Raw genomic sequence first — 18275 nt, 5'->3', positions numbered from 1 at the left:
TTGGTGGCCTGATTACCATGAAGCTGAGGCTGAAGCTGCATCTGCGTAGCCTAACGAGCTTGTTGCAAGTTGATTACGTTGATTAGCGACCACCTGCGAATGCCATTTCCCATTGCACTTGCAACGGCGGGCTTAGTCTGAAAAATCTTTATCGTTTATCGAGGCAACATCATGATTAACTTTGGAGAGAGTCTTTGCGTAATGAATCAGGGTTATGCGCATTTGTCAAAATATCCAGGAGGCTTACACTGGGGATTCTGGCTTTCGAAGATTACTCTCATCGAGATTAAATTTATGTTTCTTTGAGCATTTCATTTAATTTATTCTCATTGTTAATTAATGTTTCTCCCATTTTTAATTCATAGTTTCACTACCTCTACAATCGCTCCAATCGAAAAGCTCTCGAGTGGCCAAAACGTCAGTCACGTACAAGTGCCAGCTTTACTCATCCAATCCCGTTCCCATTCCATTCTAGGAATGGGCCGAGCCGAAAAAGTGAAACTACAGTTATCTATATATTTAAGCCCAACCGCATTTACATGATATCATAAAGATATTTGTAGAGAGAGGGAGGTGGAGGCTACACATGTCCCGACTCCAATGAACTCTCCCAGTCAGCGTAACTGTAATCGCCGCGACCCCAAATAAAGGCGCCCAGTTTGATCCAACCCGAGCCGAAAGGGTGATCACGTTGCCACCAGATTATAATATAGTAATAATTTTGGCCAACAGCCAGCCGAACAAGCCTTTGTAGAACAACACGTAGAAACAATTAAAATACCCAGCCGCCTCAGTTCGCTGTGTAAATGTTGTTTATCCAAATACCCGAGGGCCAAAGAAGGCATCTGAAAATTACACCTAGGCTGAAAATAAATGTCCAGCGCCCAATGAGCCGGAACGTGCGATTTCCATATACGATTTTGATTTGGATACCGAATCCGAGTACTGCACCCCTGTGGATGGAGTCGGCTCCAAATGCAGATGCAGTTGGTTATGAAACACGGCCGAGTGAGGGGATTGACGGTTAATTGTGAATTTCCGGTTCATTGCAGCTCATTTGCCTGCCCCCCTGCCTGCTAGCCCCTCCTCAGTCCCCGGAAAGCATAGCTGGAGCCACTCGATCGACGATCCACTGTGGGACACTCGCCCAGTAAGTCACTCAGTCACTCAGTCAGTGAGTCAATGAAAGCGAAACCCACGGAGTCCGTATCTCATGAATATGGGTCAGGCCGGCAAATGGCTGGCATTACTTTGCATTTGATGAGATTTCCCATCTAATTTGCTATTTTGCTCGCAAACTTTTCCACTTCTCCAGTTGTATAACCTCTGCATTTGGAGTCTAATTAATTGTTACTGCACACAGGCCAGCTACCACGAAGATATCGTATCAATATTTACCCAAAAATTAACTTTAATCGCATTGTCAAAGCTGTCGCTACGCAAAGCCCGCAGAAGCAAAATTAGTCAGGTGCTCTAATCAATTAAGTCAACCAGTGCTACCGCGAAAAGGAAACCAGCAACAGTCTTCCCCATGTGGCATAAACCCGAGATCCGGGAATTCAGTTCAGCTGCAGGGGTATTTTCACGGAAGGGCCAACGCCTTAACCTTGAGGCACCAGGTTTCCCCCACTGGACAAACAAACAATCTTTTCGATTCTGGAAATTGCATAACTCCACGCCAGTTGCCAGCTGATTGCTCGATTGTCGGAGGTGAGAAGTGATATATTTGTCAGTCGAGAGGGCTAATGTTATTAATAAATATCACGACTATCTAATCGAGAACAGAGCCGATTTTCGTCAAGTGTTTCCATCGTGCATACGGCAGCCAAATCAATGAATTGCATGACGCATGGGCCCCTTTTTGAAGTGAAGGGTTTCACTGCTGGAAGCGCCTGAATATGTAATATAATTAGTTGGTAAATAGACCGCTGGCCAAACAACAATTTGAGACACACAAAGCGATAGAACAAGGCGCCGCGAAACTGAAACCCCTCTATTAGCTCAGCTTTCGGTTCTGATCGATCCACAGACTGTAAGTATTATATGCAACTCAATAGCCGCTCCATATTCGACGCTCGCCCACGATCCCCTGGGCTACTACAGATATGTCCCAGTCTGACGTCAACCTTAGGCGTGTCCCTCTCCGAAAATCGCCAAGGCTGGCCCGATTTGCAATTAAGATTTTGGCCATAGCCAAAAGCCGAATTCATTCAGACTTCTCACACATTTTATCAGTTCGCCAGTTGGGGCGTTGGACACTTCCGATCGATTGACGTACGCATGAGCTGGAGAGGATCGGCGGCGTCGTTTGGGCAGGTGGGTCGTCGGGTGAGATAAACAATAGACCGACACCCGTGAAATTTAGCCGCCTTTTTATCCGTTCTCTATAAACAGGCGGATATTTTTTCGATCACCCGGGTACCGAGTAAACAAATGTTGTATAGCAAAAGAAAAATAAATTATTACTTTGATACATTATACTCCAAGTATACGTTCACTAGTAAAAGTATTTTCAATGAACGAGCCAATTTGATCGAAAAAAAACCATTTTTAATACGAAAATCAAGCACAGAATTTTTACAATGGTAATAAATTTATAAACAAATATTACTTAGATATTAACAAAAAGCAACTCATAGTTAGTCTGTTGTGTGTACTTTATAATTTCTATGAAACCCGTACCTGTTCAATTGTCATAAATATTAATGATAAGCTAAGAACTATAATAATGATATACATAGAATATTTGTAGGGTAGACACCAGTCTATAACTGTTATCTCGATTAAGAGGTGAGCAAACAAGCAGCCATTTCGCTGGTTGGCGTTCAATTTTGAACGATTAAAGAAAAGTTTTGCGGGTGCGAGTGCGAATATTTTAATGGTGAGATAATGATGTTGTTGTGCTCATCTCACCTACCTACAAAAATGGGAATCCTTTAAAATAGAGTCTAAGGGAGCTAAGGGTTTGGGCACAAGTGGGTCTTGAGAACTGAAACTGGTGATATCACCCGAAAACTCATCGAGAACAAACAAGGCGAATGTGAGAGCCCAAAAAGCGATAAGATAATATCAAGTCCAAATATTTAACATTGGTATTAACACAAGTTTTGCCACTCAGCTGCCGCATACATGGCGCACACATGAGTACTCATAGAAACTCGTAGTTGCGATAGTGGGCTGCCTGAAGTTCACTCGATTCATTCACGAATGAACATTAACTTTGACCCACAAACCCAATAAAACGTAAACAAACCCACCCACGCATTAACCTGGAGTTGAAGTAGCTGAGGTTTTATTGGGAGTTGAGTTAACCTGAAGTCACAATCATTAGCTGTTGCCCAAAAAGAGAGTGTATATTTATCGAATGGCGGAAAGAATATGGCAGGCGATAAGATAAGCCAGAGCTTTTGATAAAAAGTAGCAGAATATCATTTCGAGACCTGTGCATTTTGCGTACATTTACAGCAGGAAGTGAAAAATGCAAACCGTGTAAAGCAAGCAAAATAAGTGGGGGCTATATTTTTAGACTAAAACGCCGAGTATCATCAATTGATAAGGCCTGGGCTTGGTGATAAGCTTTTGCGCGCTCTCGCACTATAATTTTTGCAAATCGAGAAGCTTTTTCGATGGATTTCATAACCCAAACAAAGTTCTGTGCGTTCTATAGCGCGTGTGCCGCCGATTATCCACGTGTTCTCCAGCTCTATATAGGTACAGATACAGATACAGATACATTTACAGTGTATCTACGGGTTTGGCACTCTCCCTCTCTCTATTTGCCTTCGAATACCCATAACCAGTAGCTTTCGCCATGTGCTTTGCTCTTTCCGAGCGCGTATCTGTATCTCTCGCTCCGTTGAAGTTTTGTAGCTTCTCGCAATCGGGGGTTCCAATAGCGGTTCATTCGTTGCTAAGCTCTCCCCGCGAACGGTCGTGTGCGATCTCCGATCTCCGATCCCCGATTTTCGGTTCACGTTCTATACGGTACTCGATTTTCGCAGGTATCGAGCTTTGTTCAGTTGGGGCAACTCCAAAGTCGAGACGTGTCGTCGGGTGCGTGTGCGCGAATCTGAACAAAAAGCGAAAAAAGTGCCGATCCGAAAAGGCAGCGTTACGAGTTCCACCTCTCCAACCGTCTAGGTAATTAAAAATTATATAGTTTCCGTTGCCACACACGCTCGCCAACTAGCTAGTGCCAAGCTAAATAATGGTACATAAAAAGATGCATAAAAATCTTTCGGATACAGGGCGCAAATCGAAACAAAACCGCCAGATATCTGACAGATATCAAGATACTTGCATTGGGCGATTTACGAGTCTAAATTGCTTGTGTGACGTGCTGCTGCTCTGTTGTTTTTGCCTTCATTGTCATCCCTCTCGGCGTTTTTGGGCGCTCTCCCCTTCTGAGATTCGAATTTTTGTATCTTTTCTCGTTTTATTTTCCTGATCTTATGCTTTTTTTTGGCGGCTGCGACACATTCTGTGATAGCAGGCAGTCTGAGAAATCTCGGCGGATGCGATCTTCGCCAGTCTCTGGCCGCCAGTTCAAACCGAAAGACACTGCGATCGCATCGAGTGCTGAAGGACTCTACCCAGAACAAAAGACAAATACAGTGCTAGCAGCGAATAATACGTACTCACGCATAAAAAACACATATCTGATTGAACAAAAGTGCTCTCTGTATGAAAATATAAAGACCTCAAAATAAAAAAGTGAAAAGCGAAAAGTTTTAGTGTACTGTGAGTTGGGCTTTGATAACCCGTAGTAAAAGCCTCGCTGTCTGCGGATTGTGATAAGAAATAGCCAAAAATATAGCGCTACTGCGTGTGTGTGTGTGATCTCGATTCGCAAGGGATTGGATTAATCTCGATGCGAATGTAAAAGGCCAGGGTTCGGGGTTTTTGGAACTGAAGCAAGTGACTGGCCGAACCGCTTCACCATTTATTACTCACATATGCATTTGCGGTTGGGTTTCAGTGGCAAACTTGACCCTATTTCCCAATCCATCCGAGTTATATAATTGCCAAAAAGCAAGTATGAAAGAGGGATGAGTAAACTATAATAAAACGGTTACTCTCTTAACCCTCGGGCATGGGCACTTAAACCGATTGCAAACTTATTACGAGAGACAGAAGCAGCACGCATTCATGTGAAATCTCCGCCAGACACTTCGCTACCTACGCGACTTGGCTTACAGCCACCCCAAGCCTCCAGCTGGTCGGGTACGATCCGATCCGTCTGGCCATACATGATGTATATGTGATGTACATATACACATGAGAGTTAAAACGTAAACCCACCCAAGCACCTCTAGATGTGAGCTTTTAGCGCCCTGCAATTCGGAATCGTTTACGTAAAGCCATTGGAAACCGCACTCGGCAGGCAGTTGATTCATTCAGATACGGATAGGTTAGCGATCGGGGCTATATTCTTTCCAATTTTGTTGTGTTTTCCCCCGTGTTTGTGGTTGCCCATGGACTGCCACCCACTTCAACGCAGGGTGAATCACTTGCACACGAAATGGGGTATAAAAAGAAATCCTAATAATACATGGCGCTGTTTGTCAGGTCTAAAAGCGAAGAGTCATGCAACATCATCGCGTAATGAGATTATCAATCAACATGGAGATAGAGATGTGATCCCGAGTTGCGAAAACTGCGAAGGTCTATCGTCCAGCTCCGCGTGGAGCTGTAAACTCCAGCTCTTGCGTAATACTCCTCCGACTTTTGCTCCACCACCTCCGAGCCAAGGTGCTAATTTCCAGCGCATAATTCACAGAGGTGTGCGACTGCGAACTCGAAACTGTTTCCAGGCAATTTCCAGAAATCGGCTTTATGGCCAACAGTTCGCAGCCCAGTCAGTCAGCCGGCCAGTCCAAGTTGGTGGGTGTCCGCCCGTGTGTATATAGTATCTGTGAGTGGCGCAGACACACTTATCTATACCCTGAAGTTCGGCAATTTATCGGAAATATGTACATACATCGTTTCCTGTAATGTACACATCTCCGAAAAACATATCTAGAACGGAAACATAAAGTTCTTCCAATGGTATTTTGACTTGAATTTCAAGTTCAAGTCATTTTGACTCAACTTGCTGGCGAATTGGCGCCTTGCGTCTGGGCTCTCGATTTTCGAGGTGTTATGTTTCGTCTCGATCCAAGGCAATACGAGATCGAATGCAGTATAGGAATGAATAGCACTCACACCCACCAACGCCATGGAAACATTTCACGGAGTGCACTTCATGGTCCCATTTTCGGTGGATGTGTCAACCTTGTCCCCATTAGATACACAGCTAGAGTTGTATTCCAAGGGGGATGAGCAACAAATGTGTTTCGATAAGGCGAAACAAGCTGTTATCGGGGCGCAATCAAAACAATATCATTGGGCAACCCCTCGCATAGAGTGAAACTTGGAGTGCATTCTAGAAAATGGAAAGAGAAGTGTTCCGCAATTTTGTCAAACGCAAATGAGAGTCACAAATCCCGGGGCTCAAGTGCACATGACTGTGTTTCGTGGTTGTTTTTTTTTGGGTTGGACCCTATCTATAATTAGCAAATGTAGCAAGATAAGATAAAGAGCGGCCGCAGAGAGAAGATAGTGTGAAAAGCTCGCTGAAATGAAAGGAATTCCGGCTAGGGCATATGGAGAGTTCCTCAACGGCATGGGATTTGTGACGCAGAATGGGCCAACAGATTGTTTATCCGCTGGGAATTTTCGAAAAGTAAACATTTCAGGGAAATAGTTCGCTTCTGCGAACAATTCAAGTTTAACAGACAAGAGTTTGCCAAGATCTCGACATCTGTTCTGCTGATCTCTGGACCGCTGGACCGTTGGCCACCTGCGCAAGATTCCAAAGATCACGAGCTGACCAGTTCATCAATGGCTGTTAATTTGCATGTTTTGATGAGTTCCGACCTCGTCGATTAGGCCGAACCATTCCAGTCCATTCCATTCCATTCACAAGCCAAGTGGCACAAACAATTCTGTGGGAGTTTGCGGATTACGTGACAGTATTTTCGGTCACGTCCGTCGCATAACAATCAGGCAACAGGTTGTTGGCTCTTCGAATCTAACAATGGATGAGCAACGCCCTGAGAATCGACGGGCTATGGTGATTCAGGCCTTAATTGTCAAAGTTATGCTGCTTTCAAATAACAGAAACTATATGTTTTCCAGCCTTGAAGCCTGAACTCGATTGACCTTTCGACAGTTTTAGTTTCATTTTTATTTCAAAGGATAGTCTTTATTGTTGGGCAGTGCTTTCACTATTCACTATTCAGCGGCGCGAAGGATTAGCTTAATAACCCCAAAGGCAGCTGCAGCTGAATGACAGTCTATTGGCGAAGCAAAGTTCGTTAAAAATTAATTTAGACGGGCCGGCAATTAAGACTTTAATTGCGCCCACTTAAAATCAAAGCCAAGAAATAATTGCGCAGATAAATAGAAATAGAAAACTCCCCAATGCAAGTCACTCCAATGTGCACTCTCGAACGTTTGATATAAAACTGTCATTTTAACCGCTTTAATATTTCATTTTTACAGATCTGGCCTGAGGATCCGTGGATATCGACGTATGCATGTCTTATAGAAGGTACGGATTGAGTTGTGCAAACATCAAATGGGCATTCCCCAAGCAGAAACAAAAACAAAGTGAAGATCATGGCGCGGAAAGGGGATATTTATTTGGGAGCTCTTAACTGGGCTTGCGAGTCATCGGCGAAAACCGAAACCAGTTCAGTTGCTTTTGGCCGCGTTTGTTGTTTTTAGCCAGTCCGTGGGTGCCGGCCGGCTTTGCTTCGCTTTGCTTTTGCTTTTACTGTGCTTTGGCTTTGTGCTGCTGTTGCGAACTGCTGCCAACTGGCCTAGCCGTTTTTGGCTCTAAAAATAAAGCAAGTGGTCATAACTGTCAAATGCCGCTCTCCGCTTTATCGGCTCCTCCATCTTCTGGCCAGTGGCAATGGCCAAGATGCGATGCTGGGGCCACTTAAATGGCCGGCAAACGTGCGTGCTCTTAACGTGTCAACTGCCAAACGAAGCCATGAAAAACGGCTGTACGATCATGCGATCTTCGAATGCATCCACAGCTAACCGCAGGCTAATTTGTCTGGAGGAGTGTCCATATCGTGCACTGGAAAAAACACAATCCGAAGGATCATACTCGTATATGTTGAGAATTACTTTTCAGTTCTAGCTCAAGTGCAAATAAACCATATATTTCGTGCTTTAAAATATTTTTTATAAATGCCTTTCGACCAGTGTACATTGTAGTGCTTTTTTCGCACAGAATTAAGATTTTTCAGACCAAAATATTGTCTTAACGAAACGTTCAAGGCCAAAGAAATGTGTTTATACTCACCGTGTTTGTGCCAATATTATTATCTGCAAATCTTATGTACTTATTTATTTCTTGAGGTGCATAATCAGATGGTATGAACTGATGGGCTCTTTTATCCAGACGCTCGCCTTCTGTGCAACAACAGCAGCCAGCGGGAATGTGAATGGGTTAGTGGCTATAATTACACTGCACTACACGGCTAACTCCCGGGAAGGTCAGCACTTGCTCTTGAAACTGGCCCCCGGGCCAAACTCGATACTGCCGTGATATCTGGTTTAAAGGAAGCTAACAAAACGAAGCTGGGGAAATCCAAGTTAAAGCCAATTTCCAGATCGCATTTGGCAATCGATGACGCAGTCTCTCAATTGGCCTTTCCATTTTTGGGTTTTTGTTTTTGCCCAAAAATCGACTGACTCTCCTGACGTCATTTGGCGTTAATAATTTCGCAAATTTTAAAATCATTGTTATGACATCAGCCAGCCAGCTGAGTCAGTTCCCCTGTCGAACACCTTTGAGTAAAGTGGCGTTTACTTTTCCTGGAATTCCATTCGCACAGATTGACAAATAATGACATATAGCAATTAAATGTAGTTTATTACTAGACTAAAGTATTCGCCGCTTAGGATTCCTTTGAAAGTGATCATCAGTAAGCACCACCGTCGCTAGGCAAACAGCATAATTGAATTTGCTGGCTGTGCCTGAACTTGAACTCGCGATGAGCAGTGTAAATAAGCCAGCGGCTGAGAGATCGGCGGATAATAGGGGGGGATATGGCAGTCGGAGGCATGAATTTCGCAGGTGCAGATTGGCACATAATTTCTCGCAAGAGTCAGGCGTCGTCTTGGCATCTATATGGCATGCTGTGTACAAATGCCTTTCGGCTAGCCACAAAATGCCTGGGCTAAAGACCGATTCGGGCCACAGCGAATAGTTAGGATCATTCAATTGATATTTTATGGCGCAAGCTGGAGATCTATTGTCAATGTTTAACGGCGAATAGATTTAAAACTCACCCCGAGCAGTGTGTAGGTAATTTTTACTTCAAAGTACGCCTGAGTTTCGTTTTCAGTTTAATCGGAAGCAGTCGTCGATGTGTTAATGGGATGCAATTCACTTGGGGGAAGGTCGGCGCACGAATCTATTTCAAAAGCTACACCGATTCCGATTCCAATTCGGATTCCGAAAAGCGCAGCCCACACAGCTGCGTTAATTTGGTCAAATAACTAGCCAAGTACGAAATTTTGCCAATTGCATCATCCGATGCCGAAAACGAAAAGCGAAACCGAAACTCATGACTATCCAAGTTCTGCGGCAGAACGATCTGCATGCCTTTTTCGTTCGTTTTTTTCCAATTAACGAGAGTGTGGATATTTATTTAACTCGACTATTAGTATGCACAGACAGCAGGATAGATGTATTCGTATCTGTATCTACAAGTAACATTGTAGCTCGAGTTGGCTAATTATGGCTACGTGGCGCGACTTCCAGCTGAGCGGATTTGATCTCTGGGATATAAGCCGTATAGAACTTGTTATTGATAAACTTCAGACAATTACGAGGCATTGATCAGTCTACATTAACGTGTTTCTAATTGAATGCCAGAAAAGTTCAATGAAAAGTCAACCCCAGTCGTCAGAGCGTTTCCTTTTCGATGAGCGGAGAACTTTCCACCCGTATAACTCGACATACATAGCAATTACGGATTAATCACTAAACTTTTGAACGGTAGTTAATTGGTTTTTCAATAGAATCATGTAGCAAGAGAAGCCGCAGCAAAACGACTTTATCGCCAGACTAATATAATATATTTGCGCCTAAAATATGTTTATACATAGACAAATGAAATTTGTAGGTAATATAATATATTGAATCAAAATATATTTAATATTTTGAATAAATATGTACATCATTTTTATTAGCACCACTTGGCAAGGCAACAATGTTTAATGACCAGAAATAATCTGCTCTGAATAAGAAAACTTGTCAAAGAAATACTGAGTTTGCTGGGGTTTTACCATTCAAATTCCGATCCCATAGCATTCCCAGAAAACACTCATTTGAAATGGCGTTTGGCACTAATCAGAATCAACACCCGTTGACATCCGAGTCCATCATCAATTGTATCTGGGTGCCTTCTTATTCCTACACTCTCAATGGCAAAGATTTAGGTTCTGTGGGCCGAGTGTGGGTGTGAAATGTTTGCATAGATTGCAAGAGGCAGCCCCAAAATAGAAAGAAAAACAAGAGAGGTGTATTTTTAAGGCTGCTTTCCGCCTGCCTTTCTCTTTTGCCGGTGATTTTTTGTGGTTTTTGTTTATTTTGAGTGTTTCCTGCACTACTTAGTTTTGAATTCAATCGAGAGGGAGAGTCGAGCATTATGTGAATGTCAAGATTTTCGGCAGCAAACATTTTCTGGCCGCCTGCCCGAAATCAGCGAAAATCAGCCCATTTGTTGATAGCCGCTGATTTCGTAGGTCAAGTTCAAATTGTGCGTTGTATTTCGAGATTATCTCCGCGGGTACAGAATCTGGCCACTTGTCGTATACGCAATATGGCTCTGCCCGTTTTAATGACCATTATGCGGTACATTGACTTTGCCTTTCTGCTTTTGGCCAACACGTTTTGCATAATTCACATAATTTCAGCTTACGCCCTGCACTTTTTGCCCGTCTCTTTGGCTTTTATGTGGTATTTTGGCCACCGCTCGCCACTCACATATTCATATTTCGGTTATGCATGCCCCGGTGATTGGTTTTCTCCCGATTCGTGGAAATCAATTAAACACTGCTCGGCAAAAGCAAAAGCGAAGTGAACCCAAGCCAAAAGTAGATTCCAAAGAGAACGGGAACGCGCCTTAATATGGGAAAGAGTTTTTCAGGTTACGCCTGAGTTTAGGCTCATTTGCACTTGATTGAACAGTTGAATTGCAAAAAGCTTAAATGGCATTTTATTGATAATGTTGACGGCGTACTCCGCCGTCAATGTGGGTCATTATATATGGCACTGCACACATATACCACATATTGCCAGCCGATCTGTCAACCATCGGAGTCGGTTGGAAATTAGAATATGCTAATTTGTCTATCCATTGCCGCCGCTCGCTGCTCGTTTTGAATGAATACTGTGAATGACTGAATGAATGAGTGAGTGTCTGTGCTGGCTTGGCCAAATCCAAATCCAGCATATTGACTCACAGCCCATAGTTAGACGTCATCTCTTATGACTTTGGCGGTACTTTTTGCCTCCTTTTGCTCGTCGTTTTGCCGTCTTAATGCGGTCAACACATTAGCGTTTGCGGCAGCCTCAGCTTGGCTTTTTCTGCGCCAGGTAAAATACCCGAATCACCTGATGTTTTAATTGCCCGGCGTCATCAGTTTGTTGCTCTTTTTTCCCGCCAGCGAAAGAGAAAATACTGCGAATTCGATAGAAAAGTATATGTCAGTGCCAGCGGAAAAGAAAAGAAAAGAAATGAAATGCGAAGAATTGAATTTTAAACGAGTGGCCCAGAAGATCTAAGTCTATTTGCATAAACCCGTATATATTTATTTATATGGCCAAACAAAAGCCCAACTAAACACTTTTCATTTTATCATTGTGGCCGCCGAGCTGCGCTAATTGAAATGTATAAAAAAGATTTGCACAATTCTAAAAATACACATATATAACAATTTATTTTGCCAGCGATCGCAGCATGACGTGATTTAATTTTTTGTGGTCTTCCACATACGTTTTTGTTCGAGTGTGAAAGAACGAGTTGTGGAGAACAGCATTTCTTTCCAGTTGAACTCGAAGACAGAAACTCGAGATTGTTCTCTGCTGGATTTTTTTCTCTGTCAAGGTTGAACATTTGTCATCGTTTAAGATTTTTCGCCGTTGTCAGCCGCTGATTTCTCTCAATTTGCAAACGGTTTATTCTAAGTTGGTCTCGTTTTCGCCATTAAGTGGCATTTGGTGGATGTGTTAAGGCCTTTATATTCATCAGACTCAGACTACATAGCCTGCCTGTGCAGCCCTCTCTAATTTCGGCTTCCTGTCGCCGCCAACATCAAAGTGCAAGGGGTACGATAGTCGTCTGGAGTAATTAACTAAGCCTCGTGATCGAATTATGATATCAGAGCTGCGCAGATCGCAGATAGCTGATGGTGCAGAAGATCTTAGCGAAATGCAATTAACCGCATTGATTGCATTTGGCGCGAACAGGTGGCAGCTGCAAATTACGAATTCAGCAATTGACAGATTTTGATAAATGTCTGCCCCCCTTGCGTTAGCGGGCAGCAACCAGGAGAAAGTTCCGTTTATGCATCCAACTCTGGGCAATTTGTCAACACCAAAGGCAATCGGAGACACGTTTAGCCAAAAGAAGTGACACAATTGCTGGGAAACCACTTTTCATGTGTCTCCTCTCTTTTCGGACGAATGCCCGCATAATGACACTGACCTTGGATTCCCCCTTCGGAATCGCGGATGGCGGATGGCAGATCGCAGATCGGCCAGATTCCGTGCAGATTTATTTTTGCATGCTCGTGTGACGCCTCATTTCCACTTGGTATTTTCTGGTTCGCGGGAGGGGGGATCCCTCAATCATTTGCCCAGCGGCAGCTGCATGTATGTGACCATTTCCGAGGGCAGCCAGCCCGCTGGCACGGGGTGGGAAAAGGGAATCCCCCGCCGGGAGACACGTGCAGGGGGTGGGGCAACCCTTACGGCAGCTCATTTCAGCTTGCTACTCGCATGTAAATATAGTCGTCCAACTGCTGAATAATTCAAGTCCGCGCCACAAATTGCAAATTGAGCTGGCTCTGCGACTGCAACTCAGACCACTCAGTCACTCAGACAACCCGGCATCTTTTCTAGATCTCGTCTATCTGTTGATTAGGATTGGCCATCGCCACTGCGACACACTGCGGGAAAACCCGATTGCAAGTGCGAGAACTGCAAGTAATCGAAATCTTACCCATTACACCATATATAAATCAATCTGAAAGATACTTTGTATAGTAGTTTGCCATATGCATCGAATGTTTAAGTCTAGCTTAAAGATACCTAATATATAAGTTTAGAATGTCTTACATACTTTTGTGATTTTCTTGTGACAACAAAATTGATATATTGAAAGTATTTGAAATTGGTTATTTTAAAAAAAGTGAATATTAATTAAATGAGCATAGAATTTTCTACAAAGCTCGTGCCATGTTGGGCTTAATTGTATAATTTAAACCCATGGAATTTTCTTCAGTGTGCGAGCGTTTCAGCTTTTGCGGTCAGAGGCTCAGGGCTTATCAATGCGGAGGGGGTTTCGGTGGGAGGTCGATCCAAACGAGCGCCAGTTGCACTTAAATTGCATCCACGAGACAGCCGTCAATCAGTTTGCGTGGCTCGTGGAAAGCGAGCAATAAACAGAAGATGCGGATTAAAAGCGGGCCGCTGACAATCTGCTCTGATTAAGCGAGTGCAACAGCCCAAGGCCCACACCTCCTCAGATCCCCCATGATTAGTACATATCGCAATCGCTTTGAGTCACTCTTAAGTGGCTATTTTTCATTTTTGGGCATCTAGGGCAAGCTGGTGGGTCAGGTGCTTCTTGCTGATGTCACGGAGCGTTTGGCGGAAAGCGAACGAGTGAAATATTAATTACCCTTCGCGAAGATAGCGTCAAATACTGGGGCTTGAACAGCGGCGATAAGCGAATCTAACACCGATAACGTCTGTCGATAGGGTTTGGCTGGTTCGCGAGAAGGAGAAGTTGTAGAAAGGAAGATCGTGGAAGTTGGTAGAATCGGGAATGACGCAACCAGTGACGAAGACAGGTTGCCAAGCAAAGATAGCTCCAAAGCTCTGTTAGTTTCCGTTCAAAGGTGGTGCCAATAGGATCGAACTTCAGCGAAATCGACTCATACTCAGTAAATTTCAATGAATTTTTCTTAACACATAAGGTAATTTCCCTGTTTTCTTTACTTCAGCGAATACTTATTTAGCTTGTGAGTAAATTCTATACATATTTGGTTTTATAGGTGGAGAGCGAAGTGCATGATTTTTGCAGAACAGGTGATTCATACTGTTTTTCAATTCGCATTTCTCATTCCTAGAAAAATTAAAAAGTAATAATATAAAAATAAATAAATTGGTGTTTCGTGTTTCAAAAAATATTAGCAGACAATGTATTTAGCATAATTTTTCTCTTTTGCTTATCTGTTTCATTTTATGGGTATTTAGATGGGAGTGCTCTGGTTTGTGTTATCTAATAAACAAGCAAGATTCTAATCACTTTTTCATTCCTTTCCAGATAAGACGCCAAGAGAGGAAGCTAGAAGGATCCACTGCCAGCGCACCATCCACAAATCATCCACACAGCCATGGAACGCGTCCACCTGACCGCCTGGTTGGCCCTGTTCCTCATCGTGGTCGCCGCCGCCACGCCCACTCCCGCTCGCCCGCCCACGGACTGCCCGGCGGACTGCACCTGCAGCTTGTCCGAGCACACGCACAAGCCACTGTACCACCTCAAGTGCAACAGCACCCGTGGTCTGAGGCTGGCCGAGAAGACCTTCCAGTCGACGGTGCCGGTGCACTCCATCGATCTGTCCCACCTGAACCTCACCCGCTTGAGCCATTTGCTGGACAAGCTGCCGGAGCTTACCTCCGCCGATTTGTCGCACAACGAGCTGAAGGATCTGGGTCACCTGGGCAAGGGCCTCAAGCGACTGAACCTGAAGCATAATCAGCTCATCTCGGACAAGCTGAGGAAACTGCCGAAGCATCTTCAGGTGCTCAACCTGCAGCACAACAACATCACCCACCTGCCGCTGGAGCTGACCCACATGCACCAGTTGCAACAGTTGGAGCTTAGCCACAACGCCATCAACTGCTCCTGCCAGACGCTGGAGGTGCGCAACTGGTTGGTGGAGCGAATCGTCTACATGGAACACCCCGTTGTCTGCTCCTATCCCCTGGAGTTCAGGGGTCGCTCTTGGCTGCAGTTGAAGCAGGATGAGATCTGCAAGAAGGAGAAGTACCAATGGTTCGATACCGAGGAGAACGAGTTAATGATGGGCGACCAGCCGGCTGCTGCTTCTGCTGAACGCGAGGATGAGGAGGAACTGGGAAAGGACTTTCTGCCCATCGTTGGAAATCCCGCAGCCACTGCTAAGAAGGTTCGCTCCCCTCAGATCCCGCTTCCATCTGACCAGGTGGAGGGATCCGGAGACCTCAGCGAAACCAATATGGAGCTTAAATTGCCCGAAGAGGTTGTTCCAGAGCCTGAAGCTGCGGAATCTCAGTTAGTCGATGCTGCGGCCTCCCCCAGTGTCCTCCAGGAGCACATCGTAAAGGACGAGGACGAAGATGACGAGGGTTCTGGCAGCGGCGGTGGTCTGCTCATCATTCCCGATCCCTCTAAAGTTAAGATTACTTCCGAGGACGACGTAGATAGCGATGGTAAGCCAGAGGAGAGCGATGTTAGACCTCTTGAGAATCCAGAGAATTCGGAGAATCCAGACACTGTCTTCTCCAATAAAATTGGTATCTACGAAGGTGACCAGGAGGAAAAGAAGCCCGTGGAAGAAGATAATATCGTGCCCGTGGTGATGACCAATTTGGACACTGGTCTGGAGTCCGATGTGGTGACTGATGGGCCACTCGACAACAGCAAGGAGTCCGAGGACATCCTCACCGCCAAGATAGGCAAGCCAAAGGACGACAGCAGCGCCATCTACTACCTGCTGGCCGTGATTGGACTAATTGTAGTGGGCCTGGTCCTCTTTGTGGCCATCAAGCGTTGCAAGTACGACAGCAATGCGGCCGCCCGAGATGCAGAGGCCCAGCGGCAGACGGAACTCCTGGACATGGACAAGAAGCAGCTGGGCAAGCCGCTGCACAAGAATGGCCATGGCAACGGCCAGGAGCACTCTCCACTGATCGGAGAGAAGACCAAGTTGGACGAGGCACAGATTGTCAAGAAGCCCTACGAGAACGGCGAGGCCAAGGACGGGGCTGGTCAGCAGCCCCTGCTGAATGGCAACGGTTCTGCCAATGGGGGTGCCAAGGAGGCACCCGAAAGCGGAGAGCCCGCCGCCCATGAATACTACCCCATCAGCCCTCGCTACCCCACTCCGCAATCCCCCAGGGCATCCAAGTACGCACAGCAACAGCAGCTCGCCGAGCAGAACAACAACGAACCAGATGGCGCCTACCTGCCCTCGTCGCCCAAGTCCGGAAGATACTCACCCGTCTACTCTCCGGAGACGGGTCGCGTCAAGATCAAGCTGACGGAGACCCCGAAGCCCAAGACCCCCATGCTGGTGACGCGCAGCAAGTCCAATGCCGGGGACATCATCACCACGCCCGTCAGACCCATCGAACCCACCCACCAGGTGATCAATGGCCACTGATTTGAGCTAGCCATCCACTCTCGACACAGCCCGACCTTTCCGACTCGCCCCCACTTAGTTACCCATTGCAATCCGATCGCATTTGACAGAAGAACTGTGTTTAATACGCAAACATGAGATTCATTCTGTAGATGAGAGATTTTATCCACTAATCAATTTAGCCGAATGCAATCTGATTGTGCAACTGGGAACCGGGGTGTATTCCCTCCTCAGCTTCATCACCAGCAACATAGGGCAGCAAAATGTGCAGCAGCAACACGTGCAGCACATGCAACATCTGCTGCAGCAGCATCTAGAATAAAGCAGAAGCCAAGGCGACGAAAACAGCAAACTATTCGAGTTAAGCACCCAACTCCCCTCTTAAGTGTGACCGACAAGTAGTGTTTTAGCAATAAGTAAATTAATTACTCCTAAGCGTAAATCTAGTTTAATACCAAAGTTAAAAAAATATATGCGTTTAAACAATGAAATCAGTCGTCGAGTGCAAAATATCAATGAGCCGGGGAAAACGGAAAGGAGTTAACTCTTTTGCATGATAAATGCTATCAATCTGCATCTGCATGTGATGTTCACACCATACTTACTGTATATGTACTTTTATAACCTACCTATATACTGTAAACTACTTAAGCTGCGTTCTCTTGTGAAATTAAAACGTGTGAGTTCATTAAATGCAAGCGAACTTTAATAATAAATCACATGGTGTTTTTAATTTATCAGAAATGGTGGCAAAATGGTATAAACCAGCATCTTCGATAGAGAAGTTATGATTGTAAAACCAAAAGAAAAGGTATAGAAAATATTCATACATTGTTTTCTGTAATTGCTATTATCTTTTCTTTTTTTCAGTCGTATTGTTTTCAACCCTTTATTTAAATGATATTGGCAGAGCTTTCGACCGAACATATTCTTGAAATGTAGATGGCGCCACATAGGTATGCCAGTCTTTCCATGTTTCAAACCATCTTGGAGTTTTAAAGCTTATGTTGGGTGATCGAGCTTTCACTCAAGTCTTTATTTTTCACTCAAACTCCAAAATATTTTCAAACTAATGCTAATCGATTAGCAATTGATTATATTTAAATTGAATTAGTAATGGTTTTAGTTAAAAAGAAATGGTCATGAAGTCAGTATGATAACACAATAAGTCAAAATGCGATATTATCAAAGACGTTTATCATCATAACTTGGTCAAAACGTGTCTCAAACAGTTAAGAATGACTGTTTTATGCAGCTTATGATCCTAACTAACGATCCCTATCACAATGAGGCCGATCTGCAAAAATCAGTTTTTGACCAATTTTCGCATTTTTTATAAGGGGTTACATCATTAAAATTTGCAAAAAATTTGAAAAAATTAAAATTGTCAGGGGTGAATTCTAATTGATTATTAATGTGATTACAAGCTTAATGAGACAGTACATTCGGGATTTTGATAAAAAAATCGATATTTTCGGCTGTTTTTGGGGAAAAACTGGGTAAAGAAGAACTTTCAGTGCCAATTCGAGTATGTAAAAAACACCTTTCCCACAAAACGACCAAAAAACGAA

At 44.3% G+C, this 18275-nt stretch overlaps 1 protein-coding gene across 2 annotated transcripts; it reads left to right on the top strand.

The window, feature by feature from the left end:
- The first annotated feature begins 3911 nt into the window (after positions 1-3911).
- On the top strand, positions 3912-17420 carry LOC117136278 (protein windpipe). Of its 2 annotated transcripts, none has more exons than XM_033297110.1 (3): positions 3912-4140; positions 7546-7594; positions 14622-17420. In XM_033297110.1, exon 3 carries the CDS (start codon positions 14692-14694, stop codon positions 16723-16725), a length of 2034 nt encoding a protein of 677 aa, XP_033153001.1. In that variant the 5' UTR covers positions 3912-4140; positions 7546-7594; positions 14622-14691; the 3' UTR covers positions 16726-17420. The 2 variants fall into 2 exon arrangements, with proteins under 2 accessions (XP_033153001.1, XP_033153002.1); XM_033297111.1 differs by lacking the exon at positions 3912-4140 and adding an exon at positions 4724-4740.
- Positions 17421-18275: the final 855 nt, after the last annotated feature.

Source organism: Drosophila mauritiana, chromosome 2R (assembly GCF_004382145.1).
Source record: "Drosophila mauritiana strain mau12 chromosome 2R, ASM438214v1, whole genome shotgun sequence".
In the NCBI taxonomy this organism is placed as follows: Eukaryota; Metazoa; Arthropoda; class Insecta; order Diptera; family Drosophilidae; genus Drosophila; species Drosophila mauritiana.
Note: the sequence above shows the minus strand (reverse complement) of the source record. Positions and strands in the feature narration are given on the sequence as shown.